This window comes from Microchirus variegatus (assembly GCF_963457635.1).
Source record: "Microchirus variegatus genome assembly, chromosome: 16".
Taxonomy (NCBI): domain Eukaryota; kingdom Metazoa; phylum Chordata; class Actinopteri; order Pleuronectiformes; family Soleidae; genus Microchirus; species Microchirus variegatus.
The window spans coordinates 9,848,120-9,863,690 of record NC_139817.1 but is presented as its reverse complement, the minus strand read 5'-3'; the positions used below and the strand labels follow the sequence as shown (position 1 = coordinate 9,863,690).

Here is a 15,571-nt window from a genome sequence, read left to right as displayed (position 1 = left end):
AGCAACCTCAGTGGATTAAAGCATGCCTACGTAACTAAGTCAAGTGGTAACTCCTGACTTATCCTGTGCCCATTTGTTGAATTCTGGACTATATTCGATACCAAAGTATGCCTCAGATGAATAATTTAATCATTTTATCGCATCAGAGAAGGAGAATAACGAGCATTTGTTTGAACTTTGCAACCGTTCATGCAGCAGACCATCAGAGCATTACATAATATTGAATTATTGTGTTAGTCTGACTGAAACCAGACTTTTACGATACATAGGAAATTTATACTAAATCAAATTTCTCAGCACAACACCCACATAATGCGATTCAGTTGGACTCGATCCGGTCTGGCCTCTCTAGTCTGCGCATGCTGGATTAAAACCAGGACATAATTGGAGGAGAGAAGTAAATAAGACAGCAGTGACAAAAACATGGCAACATTCAGGCCAGTGCATTTTTGGACTGGTGAGGGGAGCAATTTGTGCTCCATCAGCTTAAATGTATAATCGTTTCCAACCATTTCTTGAGGCTGACAGTGTGAGTATTTTCTCAGTATTTTCATATTATTAAAGGCCAAGTTTCATGTGTACAATCTAAGGTCATCGGAGTGTAATGTGAAGGACAAAAGAGAGAGAGAGAGAGAGAAAAACCACATTGTGAAGCCTGGTTCTTGATAGTGGAACGACTGTTTAACGTTTCTCTTAGTTCCTCTTTACGCGGCTGTCATCACTCAACACTTTCCCGCAGCAATCATGTCAGTACGAAGCCACTTTGAGGAAGTCACTCTCGCGCGGATCTCACAATCACAGCTTGTGTCATTGTCACACACACACACACACACACACACAGGCTGCCTTTTTTTATATATATGTATAAATATGCCCAACCGATTTAACGTGTGTTTTACACGTGTTACCACATGTTCTGTTAATCTCGCATCTAAAAGATGCAGAGACTTCTGGCGTGTAGCCCTTCAAAATGTGAGCTCGGGTATGATGAATATTTTATGAGCCACTGACTTAACGGTCTTTTGAGCAGAGATGAAAGATAATCTAACAGATGCTCTTGATTGCAGCTGCTGTTACATCAACGCTCCAGACACAGTTGAACTGTGAAATACATACACAGGAATGTAAGTATGTGCCAGTTTGGCCCCCCCCCCCCCCCGTTTTTCTCTAATGGAGTGATTTCTGATGTCGGTTTTTTTTTTCTTTCTTTTTTTTCCAGGACGCAGCTTTCGACAAACAAACTCTTCAGTCGATATTTCTGTCTCCTCTGCAAAAAATTCCTCCCCAAAATGCCTTGTATTGTCTGGCGCACGAAAGCAAGCAGCTCCATGCAAAAAAAGAAAAAAAAAGCCAGACCAAGACGAGCAAGGGAAGCCAAGGCACATGAAGAACCTATTAGGGGGCCTAGCAGCCAGCAGCAACCCTGGGAGGCCTGCCAACTCAGTGTGTGAACAATGGGAACCCAGCTCAACAAAAACATCCTGCAGAAGTGAGAGACTGGAAGGGAGGGAGGGAGAGGAGGGAGAGGAGGGAGGGAGGGATAAGCAAGCAGCAAGCCGGATAGCTCGTTTGGCCCGCCATGGTATCAAAACACAGAGGGCCTGCACTTTATAGGAGCTAACTTTCCTGGTGTTGAGTTTGTCCATCTGACAAAGAAACACACCAGCTCGGGGCGCACTCGATGTGGTCAGCGCTGAGGTCACAGATGGTTCAAGCTGTGGCCCCGCGACACGAGAGCGAGGCTTTTTGACAGCTGCTCTAACAATAGCCGCGCAAACTTTAGCTAAAAAATCCGAACTTCACGTTCATGCTATGAAAGGCTGTCGCAGTGAGTGAACTGCTGCAGGTTGACACCCAACTGTTGTTGTTGTTGCTGCAACGTGTGCAGGAGTGGCGTGTAGAAAGAGCGTGAAGACATACTGCTTTTCCCACGATCCTCGCACACAGTCATGCATCATCATCATCGTTATTTTTTTGGAGAACATGACTCAGTCCCAGGTGCTGACACTTGGGAGGAAATCTCCCCCCCCCCCAAAAAAGTAGAAGAGGAATTAAACTAAAACTGAACAACTGTTAAAGTTCATCAGGCCTCACCTGAACTATTATATTGACATTTGCTCCTCAGTAACGCACACGCACACACTTTTCTAAAGCATTCTTTAGTGAGGACACTCAGACACTCCAACTCTAACCAACAAACATGGCTTTAAACACAGTTTTACTCTCTTCTTGCCATTAGAATTGTATTTTTATGACTTGTAGCTATGGATTGTAAAATATTCACTATCTTGCACCAATGTCCATCACGGAAATCTACACTTTTATCCCATAAGTACAGTCGTCTACTGTTGCATATTTGAATTAACTGACCGGCAGCAGTGGATTACAAAGTTATTATTATTTTTACTTTGGTGCAGGGAGTGAGCAGCTTACAAGGTGTGGTTTTAAGTCAGAAATGTCTGTCTAATGGAGAGATAAAGCCTCAAACACAGTCCTGGGATATCATAGACGTGAGCAGGTCTATATTTTATGTATGCTATCTGTTTTTTTCCCTCCTCACAGCAGCCAATATTCATATCAGACTGGTTCTAAGCACCTCGTACACATAAACTAGCCACTTAAAAGTGCACATTTCACAAGGATACATCACATACAACACAATCACAGGCAAAGCAGGAGACATGCACTGCTCTTTTTCTTTTCTAATAACGCCGTAAGGAGAAAGAATAGTAAATAAAAAACATAAATACTAACAGTCGAGCAAAACAGGCCGCGCTGACATGTAGTGCAGTGCTTGTGCACAAGCGAGGAGTGTGTGTGTGTGTTTGTGTGTGTGTGTGTGTGTGTGTGTGTGTGTGTGTGTGTGTGTGTGTGTGTGTGTGTGTGTGTGTGTGTGTGTGTGTGTGTGTGTGTGTGTGTGTGTGTGTGTGTGTGTGTGTGTGTGTGTGTGTGTGTGTGTGTGTGTGGGGAGGTTTTTTTTTGAGTGTGGGGGTAACATAAAACCAGCTCTCCCACAACAGACACAGGGGAGGGGACCCTTCTTTAAAACTGCGCCTACCCACAATGCACCAGGCTCTTTTATCCCGGCAGTGAAAGGATGAGGCCAGATGAATGACAAAGGGAGAGAATGGGGATCTGGGTTGGGCCCGGTTTGGAAAACAGGGAGGGAATAGAGAGAGGGAGGGGAGGGTGGTAGGTTGTGTGGGGGGGTTGGGGGTGTTTCCCCAAAACCAACATTTTATATGAAAATGCAACTTGTGGTTTGGAGATAAGAAACGTATGCGTAGACAGCGGATTTGAGTTTAATGATTTCTTTACTGGCTTGTACACAAACGTACAAAAATAATACAGCACTCATCTCCACATGACGTCACGTCGTCATCATCATCATCATCACAGTGTTACAAACGTTCAAAAATAAAAAGAATACAAACAAACAAATGGACAAAAAAAAAAAAAACCATGATGGAACATCTGCATCACTCTTGCTGTTTCCCCCCTTGCTTGAAATGAAGCAAGACCAGAAACACAACTTGGTCCAAAATAAGTCAGCACTTTTATTTTTATTAAAAAAAAAAAAAAAAAATTCATGTACACCAATCCGGCAGCTGGCTCCTTACGTCATAAATGTTATGACCCTGGAAAAACCAAGCGACCACACACAACCGTGCAATTTTTAATCTTGTTACAATGATCTTACCATCAAATGTATTATTCCCCTTTCAAAAAAAAACAGGAAGACAGCACTTCAGAAAAGAAAGTGCCCCGAGACATCATCATCATCATCATCATCATCATCATCAGTGTCGATATATATATCCATATGTATATATATACACACACCCACATCACAGAGATACACGCATCTTTGTTTTTTCCACAAAGTTGACACACACACATTTAGACATCATCACCTGGAGCATATATTTATACAATAGTATTTTTTTTTTTGTCGTGTTTGTTTATCTTTTTTTTTTCTCCCCACCCATTCAGAGGAAGTGGGGAAAAAAAACAACTTAATGTCGACACATAAAAGCCAACGTTTCAACAACAGTCATCATCAGTGCAATATTTCAACCAAAAAAAAAAAGAAAAAAACAAACAAAAAAACATCAAGTTTAAGACAAGCGATGCATATTTCATGTGTTGCCTGATACCAATCTATACCTTGATGTCGTGGATCTATCGCTTCAGTTGCTTTGTTGTTGTTGTTGTTGTTGTTGTTTGTGGAGTTAAAATGGGGGAGTTTGTCAGTCTGCGTGACTGTAAATATATAACGGCCTCTCACACACACTTCTGATAATAAAAAAATAACAACAGCTTCTCATGAGGTGAACCTGTGCTGCTGTGAAGCTTCTGTACAACACAATAACATCCGACATAAACAACACAACAACACACACACACACACACACAAAATGAAACATACAAGCAGCATTGATACAAATGTTAGGGTGGCCATGAGTTTATCAAGGAACCAATTTTCTCTTTTTAACTTATGTTTTCTCTGTGGCCTCCTGCAACAAGTCATGTGATCTTCATCGTCCAACAGTATTAGGGTCCTGCTCAGTAGTAGTAACTATTCCCAAAGCCTTGGCTCCTGCAGTTACCCCGTAAAAACACTGGGGGCGCGCAAGGCTCCGCATTTTTTTTTTCTCTTTTTTTTTTGTGCAATAAAACTCCCTGCATTTATAAGTCATGCGAAACAAATCCTTATTTTGTTTTATTCTAATATTGCCTGATATGTTTTTTGTTTGTTTGTTTGTTTTTTAAAGAAGGTGAAAAACAGATGATGAAGACACAGAGAGAGAGAAAATAGAGCAAAATGGAGGTTTGGAGAGGAGGAAAGAGACAGAAAAGGGACAAAAATATACATATATATATCATGCTGAGAATTGGTTTGGTTGTAGTGTGTGTGTATGTGTGTGTGAATGTGTGTGTGTGTGTGTGTGTAAATTAAACTGTCCCCAATGAGGATGCAGGGGCTGCATCTTCTGATCTGTGTCTGTCAGGCTACTTAGAACAAAAATAAGAGTCAGTATAGTATAGAATAATATACTGTGGATGATCACAAGACAAACAGGGGAATCTCTTCAGACTCCAAAACAAAAACAAAACAAAGAAACGTGGCAGAGTGGTGAGACAGCTGAACAACTTTGAGAATACTTTATAGTCGAGGTAGCTGGCAAAAGGCAACCAAACAAAGTCCTTTAAATGGGAGAGAGGAGGTGGAGGTGGTGGTGGTGGTGGGGATGTGGAGTGGAGGAGGAGGAGGGGGGAGAAAGTCCTCTTGAAGGTCAACAGGCTTTAACAGAGAGGGAGGGAGGATGGGGTTTGGGCAGGTTTTTACCTCCACACAGGGGACAGTTTATATACTACGAGTCTGAAGCAGCTTGAGTCACGCTATAGATATTCTCTCACACTCATAGATATTTATATATAGTTTTTTTTTCTTTTCTTTAAAGATGAACCACAACATACTCAAAAAAAAAAAAAAAAAAAAAGCATCTTCTCAATGTACCTTCATAAATAAAGAAAAAAAAAACCCAGCCTGCTTTCACAGTGATGACTAGGATGTTAATAAAATACTGAAAGGAGATTATAAAGTGATTTCCAAATGCAACTCCCTCCCTCTCTCTCTCTGCCTCTCTCATCTATCTTTTTTTGATACAAAGCGAAAGCAGCGGTATTTTCTTTTTTTTTCTTTTTTTTTTAGTAACACAATGACCATTGGCAAAGTAGTCAGCACTGGCCTGAAAGGTTGGACGCCAGCATGGCACGATCTGCTTGCAGTAAAATAGGCACAGCGCGTCTTAACTTTTCTCTTAACCAAAAACAAACAAACAAACAAAAAAAACAAAGTAAAGCTATTGTGTACAGTACTTCACAACATCGATGAAGTCAGTTGTTGTTACATAATGATTACACATCTGGAAAAGCGTGTTGGATAGCCATAATGCCGCTCTTTAAAGTAAAAAAAAAAAAGATTCTTAAAGGAAAATAATAAGACCTCTGGTAGCCAACAGAGGGCAACCCTTCTTCTCTTGTTCATGTGTCTTCCCTTTCAGATATTCCAGCATGCAGCCATGTAGCATCAAGTGCCGTGTTTCATATACAATAACTTAAAAAAAAAAGAAAAAGAAAAAAGGATTTTACAACAAGTGAACAACGAGGAGCAAAACAGGTCAAATATGCGCCTCTTCCACAAAGACTGTAACTGAGGATGATGGGAGGTCATGGATGATAATAATAATAATAATAATAATAATAATAATAATAACACAGCACATAATAAAACAATAAAAGAAAACTGGGCCATCTGCACTCTTGAGTCCAAACACACACACATAAACACACACACACACACACACAAACACACACTCACACACTTGATTCACAGACACTGTCTGTTCTTACAGTGGAGCACACGACCGAGAGTAGACACATTCAAGAGGAAAGCTTTAGTACCAACAAACTCACCGCGATGGCGTTGAGATTCGTGTTGACGCGATGTGAAAAAGTGTGGACCATGTGTTGGCTTCACTCAGGAGTGCAGAGAGAGAGACACTGAGCCCTGTTTGGTTTTTACAGTGAGGGAAGAAGGTTATTGTGCAGGCCTGTTCTGTATTTCCTTTTTGTTGTTGTTGCTTGTGTTTTTTTTTCTTAATATAATTTGGCACATCTATGTAGATGATGGCAGTTTGAGCCTGGCTTTCCCATGTGTTGCAGTTTTATTTTCCCACTTGTGGCTGTTGTTGTTTTTGTGATTTCTTTTTTCTTTCTTTCTTTTTCTTATTTGTTTTTTTGTTGTTGTTGTTTTTTTTTTTTTTTACCTGACAGCAGAGACAGATCACCGGGCGCCAGATGAGTACTTGGCCTTGGTGATGAGGTATAGCACAATGTCTTGGTGGCCCCCGAAGGCGGCGATGTGTAAAGCGCTCCACCCTTCCCTGTTGGCCAGTCGTATATCTGCGCCAAACTTCACCAGCAGTTTTACCAGCTCCAGGTTCCCGTCTATGACGGACTGGTGCAGGGCCGTTTGTCCCTCCGGCCCAAAGGAGTTGACGTTGAACTCGCAGTTCGTCATGTTCTGCAGCAACGAGTGCAGCTCCTTGGTGTTGCCCTTCTTTACCGCCTCCTGGAAAACCCTCTGCGGCGCGGAGCAAGTCGACACATCCCCCTGGCTCATGGTTGCAGCTCGCTGAACGGTGGCGAACCAGTAATCCTGCCCTGGACACTAAAGCTGACGATGATGATGATGATAATGATGTCTTCTTCTCCCTGTTGAGCGTCTACGGTCTGGTAACAATTCCACTGTTACGCACTGGATTGTAGCCAGTTATTAAGGCACTTTTAAGAACTAGTAAAGGAGGGGGAATTAATGTATATATCCCAAAAAGGACAATAGAGGAAATAACACACTCGGTGTGCAAAAAAAGTTAATATTTGAGAGATCCTAAAATCCCTAAAACATTAAAAGGGGGCTCTCAAGTGGTCCAGGAGCCTGTAGAGTTAGTTTCCCCTTTGTAGCAGCAGCAGGTAGCCTAAGGCAGGGGATGGAGATGTCCACTATCTCCACAGGGAAGCCTCCTCCTCGGTGCTGGGTCCCCGCAGGTTTTCCTTAAACGGTCCCACCTGTTTCCTGGCTGCGCGTCCCGGTTCTGTGTCGCTGCTCCTGTGGCCAGGGGTGTCTGAGAAAGACAACAAGAACAAGAAAAAAAAAAAAAGAAAGTTCCTCGTGAATCCCGAGACACCACACATTCCGACACATCCAAGAGTAAAGAGCGCGGAGCAGCTCCGTGCGCACGCTTTTACGCACGCACTCGCCGCTCGAGTTCGCCCTGGATCGTGTGTGGAAATGTAATCCGCTGCAGACTGTGTGCCTTACCTGTGACAGATGGACGACGAAAACGATAGAAATCCACCGTGTTGGCCCTGCCTGTGTCCTCCTCCGTGCGGTCCGTGCGAGTCTCTGCCCTGCGCTGCGCTCTGGGGGAAAATTTTACGCGTCCTTTATATGCATGACAATACCTTCCCAAAGAATCAACTGTGGAGGAATGGGCGGAAACCCGGGGAGGTTATAGGCTGCCGGCTCGGCTAGTGGGAGGGGCCAGGACCCTGTGAATTCAGAGCAAAAAAGGGGGTGTGGTGAGGTTCCACTGAGGAGAAGGTGGGGGGGTGGGTTGGGGTTGGAGGGGGGTGAGAGCCAAATGTTGCTGCAGAAATATTAAACAAGCCGCCCGCAGCAGTATGATGGTGGTGGTGGTGGTGAGCTCCATATCCGATCTCCAGTAGCCCGACCCCGGGAAGTGGACTCAAAGCCAGAGGCTGATGCTGTCAGAGCAGTGAACCGCTGAGAACACGGACACCAACAACAAGAAGTTTGAAAAAACAACAAAAAATAGTTCAGTTTTTTAAATCTCATTGACAGAGGATGGAAATATGGAATCCATGGCTGCAGCAGCGAGGGTTTTACGCACAGTGTAAATACAGCAGTAATGAAGATTCTTTTTTATTTACATCCATTTCTTTAAACACCTTTAATAAACAGCTATATTATTATATTATATTGGGATGAAAGAAGGTGAAATAGGTTGAAGAGGGCACATAAATTAAATAAAACAAAGATGCTGATTTAAGTTTTTGTCAAAAAAAATGTAAATGGTTGTATTCTTAGAAGGAAGAGGCCAAAAGTTTGAACACCAGAATCCCCTAAAAGTCTCAGTGAGTCACCAACATCATGATTAAAAGCCGTCAAACGGACCGGGGGTCTCTCCCTGTGTCTCTTTCTCTCCACATAAAAACACATCCGTGGCGGCTGTTGTTGAAATCACAAACTGCGAATATATTCCAGTTGTTTTTTTTAAAATGACTAAACGACGTGGGACTTCAAAATAACAAAAGCCCTGCGCCACTTCCTTTTTGCAAGTGAAAAAAAAAAAAAAGGTGACGCTGTGCGCAGATTGACGCGCCGCTCAGCTGCCTCCGCCTGCACCGTGGGAACTGGGCGCCTGTGCGCGCGCGCGTGCGTGTGTCTTTGTGTGTGTGTGTGTGAGTGAGGACAGAGAAGTGATGATGAGAGACACAGATAGAGAAAGAGAACGCAGCTCTGCAGACATGTGAACCATGTGAACGTGTGATGTTTGCGCACAGGCAGAGGGGAAAACGGAGCGAGATGTGCGCGGAAACCGCAGCAGCAGGTACTCATGTCTGCCCCTCGCGGGGCCGTTTGCTCCGTTTGAGCATGTGTGTGTGTGTGTGTGTGTGTGTGTGTGTAACACTTCATAAACCGCTCTCTGCTCTGATGGTTTGGCAGGTTTCACACTGTCCTCCTTTTCCCACACTCTGAACTGTACATTTGGCGCACGTCTGTGGCTGAGTGTGCGTGTGCGTATGTGACAGTGCGCCGACCTGTGTGCGCGTCAGCGTGGGAGAGACGGCATCAGAGATCACACACAATCGAGGTCGCAAACGAACATATATACACGGTACAGCAATCACGTATATGTACTTTACTTTGTTGTTTATGTTTATGGCAACTTTTACTTTAACTCTAAATTTTTCTGCTCTTGATGTAACTGCTTTATTGTCATTCACAGACTTCAACATGGGGTTAAGCGTCTTGCTCAAGGACAGACAAGCAGGGCCAGGAATTGAACCCACAACCTTCCATTTGAATGACTCAAACCTTACTCCTCACTTTTGTTTTAATACTTTTACTTCTAAAAACACCTTAAAAATGACATTTCATATCAGATACTTGTCATGTCATACTTTAAGACTTTTACTGATATTATTTCTTTTTAAAGTGACTTCAACTTCTACTAAAGTAATTTTCTGGTCATATACTTGTACTTTTATATATAATAAATAAATAAATAATCGACACATTCAAGCCCAGTCATTCCTCTGCAGACTCTTTCAGTTTAAAGTCAAAAACTGTGTCACCTGAAAGTTCAAAACCACGTCAACTTTTACCACTGAAATGATTATGAACCGTGAGAAAATAAACACACACACACACAGAGTGAGAGAGAGAGTGCAAAATCTAACCATTTCCTTCACCTCCATCCTCAAAAAGAAAATCAACTTTTTGAGTTATGCAGCTCACACACAGACAAACAAACAAAAAACATACACCTCCTTAGTGGAAGTAAAGAATTATACAGTACATGTCTGCTCTGTGTTTTTAGACAATCTGCTTTTTCTCTAGGAGGCCGTAATGGAGTTGGACATATTTTACTTTGAAGGTTAAAGAATAAATCTGGCTCAAATCAAGTCATAACTGGACTCATTATGTGTGTGTGTGTGTTTGTGTTATTTGTCATATGTCCTGTTGTGATGTTTTCTCGTTTGTGTGTCGCATGTATTTGCATCTTTTTTATCATGCATCAACTATAGGGACTTGAGTTGTGCATCAGCAACTCTTTGTGCCGCACATCAGCTCCACGTGTCTGTCTTGGAACCATGTTAAACAGCATTGTCCTTATGACAGAAACACATAAAGTTATTATTTTATTGGTCTTGGAATAGGTGGGATAAAGGCACTTCCTCATCCTTCAAGACACCTCATCTCTTTTTTTTAAAGTATACTTCTGATTACATCATTCTCTGTAAGAGGACACCACAGATGTTTTTAAGTTGTCTCTGCCTTTATGAAGCAGAGGTAAAAAGACAATAACTCTAACTTGACTGTAACCACTTCTCATTTATGAAATAATTACAGTCTGAGTTATTTTACAGTGTTGCCATTTCCGCAAGCTTTTTATTTCCCCACGGCTCTTGCGTCGTATTGTTTTATATTTGTTTTTTCATCTCTTGAATGTTCCTGTAACTGTGGCTATATTTTGGTTTTGAATGCCGACCTGAGCTGAAATATCACCTGACACCTGCCTGTCAGTCAAAGGAGAGAAAATCCTACTTCTAACTAACATACAGCGTGATAGACATTATTTGTGGTCATGTAGAAATGTCCTTATTTCTGAAGGAAAATCACTTTTTTTCCCATGAATATAACATTAAATGAATCATAAATACACTCTATACATTGTTTATGTGGTAAACGACTATTCTAGCTGCAAACGTCTGGTTTTTCATGGAATATGTACATAGGTGTATAGAGGCCCATTTCCAGCAACCATCTCTCCAGTGTTCTAATGGTAGAAGGCTATTGGATGATTAGAAAACCCTTGAAAACCCTTGTGCACTGATGTTAGCACAGCTGAAAACAGTTTTGCTGGCTCTTTGACGAAAGGGCAAAATTATTATTTGGAATAAAAATCATTATTTCTAATCTCGTCAATGTCTTGACTATATTTTCTATTCATTTTGCAACTCTTTTGATGAATTTTAATGGAAAACACAACAAGAACATGGTGAATAAGTGACCCCAAACTTTAGTGTACATTTTCGAGAGGTGACTGTGAGTCATAGGTGCATCTGCAGGTGACTGTGTGTGTGTGTGTGTGTGTGTGTGTGTGTGTGTGTGTGTGTGTGTGTGTGTGTGTGTGTGTGTGTGTGTGTGTGTGTGTGTGTGTGTGTGTGTGTGTGTGTGTGTGTGTGTTCTGCCAAGATTTTGTTTGTTCCTGTATAATGAGTGGCCTGCAGCTGCAGATCCTCCAAAACAAGGACGTTGAGTGGCTTTGAGTTACTCATAGATATGTGGTGAATATGTGCAGCGACCACAGCACATGTGTGTGTTCTTATTTTTAAACAGCACAGAGGACGCTGTAGTGTAACATACTAACGTGCATGATGGTGCTGCTACTTTCAGATAATTATTGGTAATATTAGACAGGATATATAGGTGTGTACTTGTTTTTCTATCCTCCTTAGGTCCTTTTCTGTCATAAATATTGACCTTGTCAGAACCAGTCGTCCTCATGGAGACCAAAAGCTGGTCCTAAAGAGGCAGAACCTCATTTATGAATACGTTTGAGCCAATATTTGATTTGGTTATGGGTTAAGTTTGGGTTTTTACTGGTCAGGGTTAAGGTTAAGGGATAGTGCTTTCTTTAGGCTGCCACATGAATGGAAGTCACTGCAGGGTTAGTCCTTAAAAGGATAGCTGCGCGGACCTGTGTGTGTGTGTATGTGTGTGTTTAAGGTTACTGAATGGTGCAGAACATCTTCGAGAAAATTAGAAACATCTGTCCGCTATCAGAGCTTTGGCTACAGTGCGTCTGGACACTTGGAAAACATTTGCGCAGACCGCAGGAGCCAAAAGTTTCTGCGAGGGGATGAGTTTCTCCCCCAAACTCTGTGGCATTTGCGCTCCAGTACCACCCCCCACCCCTCCAACACCACCCCCACCCCAACTCTCTCTCTGTCTCCCTGTCTCTCGCCCCCAGCTCCTGGCTCCTGTCTCTTTCTAATGTTTGTCTGGAAAGTTTCCAAACCAGAAACATTGTTGAGAAATCAAATACTTTGATTTCAGATAAGTTATGCTTAAGTATCTGTTACCACGCTACTCGTGTCAGATAAACAAAAAACAAAAAAAGGAAAAGAAGAAGAAAAAGTTCACTTCTGAAGGACCAAAAACGCATTCCAAGCTGCGTAAATGCGCACGCTGTTACGACACTTTTTTTTTGGGTGACCTGGGCACAGAGGGTGCGCCAACCTAATACGCGTCTATTCTGGTTGTATCTGTGCAGTCGTATCTCCATTCCTTTGCAGCGTGTTGATAAACAAAACGTGTGTTGTTGTTTTTTTCCTGTTTTTTTGTTTCCAGCAACAAAGAAAGAACGCGGAGTCATTTTTTTTTTTTTTTTTTGCGTGTGTGTGCGCGCAGGGACGCGTTTTGGCGCCTGGAGCCGAGCAGCCTGAGCCAGACAAGCCAGGAGGAGCCTCTCCCCGTACCGTCGCGTCCCAGCCTGGGATGTTGTGAGCCTGCATGTCGCTGGAGACTTAGAGGAGGAGTCCGGGAAGAGAAAGAGGGAAGAAAGAAAAAAAAAACGTACACAGAGCACAAGATAAATGTGAAGCTGTCATGTAAAAATGTCTATTTTTCATCATTACGCGCTTTGGCAAAAATAATTTTTTATCATTCATGCCAGAGAGAGAGAGAGCGACAGAATGTGTGTGTGTGAGAGAGAGAGAGAGAGAGAGAGAGAGAGAGATGACGTTTTACCGAGTGGGCGGGGCCTATGCATCCAATTCATTCCGGGTACCACGTGTCCTCAGAGCGTGGGAAAGAGGCGAGCTTTTCTTCCCAGCAAAGAAAGAGCAAGGATCAAATAACACGGTGCTGCAGCAGAAATCTCGCGCTCTTCTCTGAGAGAGAGAGAGAGAGCGAGAGAGAGAGAGAGAGAGAGAGAGAGAGGCAGGGGCTGCGACCACCCGGACCAGGACGGGACAGGCCAAACAGAGGGGGCCTTTATTTGGGAGCTTGGGTTTCGACTCAATTCAGAGCAATAAAAATACTTACAGGGAGCTTAATGTTACTGTATTCTTTAAAAAAAAAGAGAGAGCCGTGGCAGCCAGCCAGGATGCTTTCTGTGCTCCTGTGTATGTATGTTAGAGCAAAGTACAGGGACAGGACCACTCATAAATACAGCTACATCACTAAAGAAAACAAAAACATCCAAATGCTGGGTGAGAATGCCACTTCCCCCCCCCCTTCCTCTCACACCTGGAAGTCGGATGTGGAATCACTGAAAACAGCTGGAGATCAGCTTTCCTGACATGCATGAGTCAGTTAAACAGAACTGAACTCTCATCATCACTTATTTTAAAAAAAAGTTGCCGATATTAAATTCTTGTGAAAGATGAATCAGTTATTATGAGGCTTTCATCAAACAACATCACACTTCTGTGTGTGTGTGCGGTGGAGAACACCTGTGGTGTTTGTGTGTGCACGCCTTTTTTTTTTTTTGATATTTAAAGAAATCAGGAGGAACATAGTATGGTTCCAGACCTGCTAATAACCCAGTGTTTCACATGCAAATCAAAACAAAAGAACCCACTCTGATTCCCTGCATGGTTATCACGGTAATGAATTAGTTTTGTTTTTAGAGCAGATTTACTTAGTTTCAGTGTTAGTTTGAGTTTTTTTAGGTAACGAAAAAGGTGATAAGTATTGTGTCTCTATCGTGTGTCAAATCCAACCTTTCAAAATTGTGGAAAAAAATAAATTTTCACTACAATTTTAGTTAGTTTTAGTTAGTTTTATGAACACACTATTCAGTGTTAGTTAGTTTGTTTTTTTCTCTCGTGTTTAGGGTTAAGTTTAAGGTTTTCAGTTAACAAAACATTTTTTTTCAATGTTAGCTTTCATTCACTATAATAACCAGAGCCGGACAGTAACAGAGTACATTTACTTGAGTACAGTACTTAAGTACAATTTTGAGGGATCTGTACTTTACAAGAGTATCATTTTTGGGGAGTACTCATGACTTTACTCGAGTACATTTGAGAGGCAAATATTGTACTCTTTACTCCAATACATTTCTATCCATAACAGTGAATACCCGTTACTTCTTCTATAAAAAAAAACAAAAAAAACTCCATGGTCAGATTAAGTTGAGACGGAACAAGAACTGTGGCAGTAGTAATGCAATATTTAGAAAATGTACTTGTACTTTTACTCAAGTAATGAAGCTGTGCACTCTGTCCGACCTCTGATAATGACCTTGATTTCCAGGTCAGGTTAACTCCACCAGTGAAACTAATTTGTTTGTAAAGAAGCTGCAGATAACTGTTAACGTACAACTTATTAATATTCATAGAGTCGTGCTGAATGAGAGGACAGATATGTCACAATATGCCAACCAAAGCTTGCGATTATGCATCGGTCGATGTCAGCGACAACAAATTGTTGTATTAGTGGAACAAAATTGCCACTGACGCCTCTAATTTGTCTGAATACCATCGCAGTCCAGTCTATTTGACATTTAAGAATCGTGATTTAACCCGTCATACTTTCACAGGACGAATATAAAAGACATTTTTGTTTCCCCGAGACAAAGTTGAGTTGCGACAACCTATAGATGTGAGATATGTTAGCGCAGGGATCAGCAGGTTCACACGTCTCGCCTCCAACACCGAACAATGAACAGTGAGCGTCACCGTCACACGGCCACATACGCCCACTGTTGTTACATTATTCTTCAGAAATGACAATACTTAATAATGTCTCCACTGATGACTGCATTATGGGCGGTGTAACATTACTTTCCTCAACAAGAAAAAAAGCTCCAATGCCTATTTTTTTCGACTTCAGTTCAGCTGATTCAACATTTAGAGACCTTTTTTTTTTTCACTGAAGCTGTGTTTCCATTGAGCAATGGGTAGCTACATGAATAGCATATCATAGCATGTACCACACAGTATATGGCACATTCTGGGTGAGTTATTTGAGAAGTCGAGATGTGTTGGAAAATTGCACGATACAATGTGGGCAAATGAATTTACAGTAAAAAGTAGCAGGATGTTTTTACTATCGACAGTCATTTTGGAATCCTAGGTCGGGGGTTTTGTGAGGTTGCTGCAACTTTTTTGAGTTGGAAATGCAACCTGAGAGGGTGTGCCTGTTGAAAATTCCGACTAGGAACACCGAAATTCCGAATTCTGA

General features: G+C 42.0%; 1 protein-coding gene across 1 annotated transcript; it reads right to left on the bottom strand.

Annotated features, from left to right (window-relative positions):
• Nucleotides 1-6,372: 6,372 nt before the first annotated feature.
• nrarpa (NOTCH regulated ankyrin repeat protein a) lies at nt 6,373-8,019 on the bottom strand. The gene is made up of 2 exons (XM_083902212.1): nt 7,889-8,019; nt 6,373-7,691 (listed from the first exon to the last, which is right to left on the bottom strand). Exon 2 carries the CDS (start codon nt 7,187-7,189, stop codon nt 6,851-6,853), a length of 339 nt encoding a protein of 112 aa, XP_083758338.1. The 5' UTR covers nt 7,190-7,691; nt 7,889-8,019; the 3' UTR covers nt 6,373-6,850.
• Between the last annotated feature and the right edge of the window lie 7,552 nt (nt 8,020-15,571).

Coding starts and splice junctions, on each gene's coding strand:
- nrarpa (XM_083902212.1), bottom strand. CDS start 7,189: ATGAGCCAGGGGGATGTGTCGACTTGCTCCGCGCCGCAGAGGGTTTTC.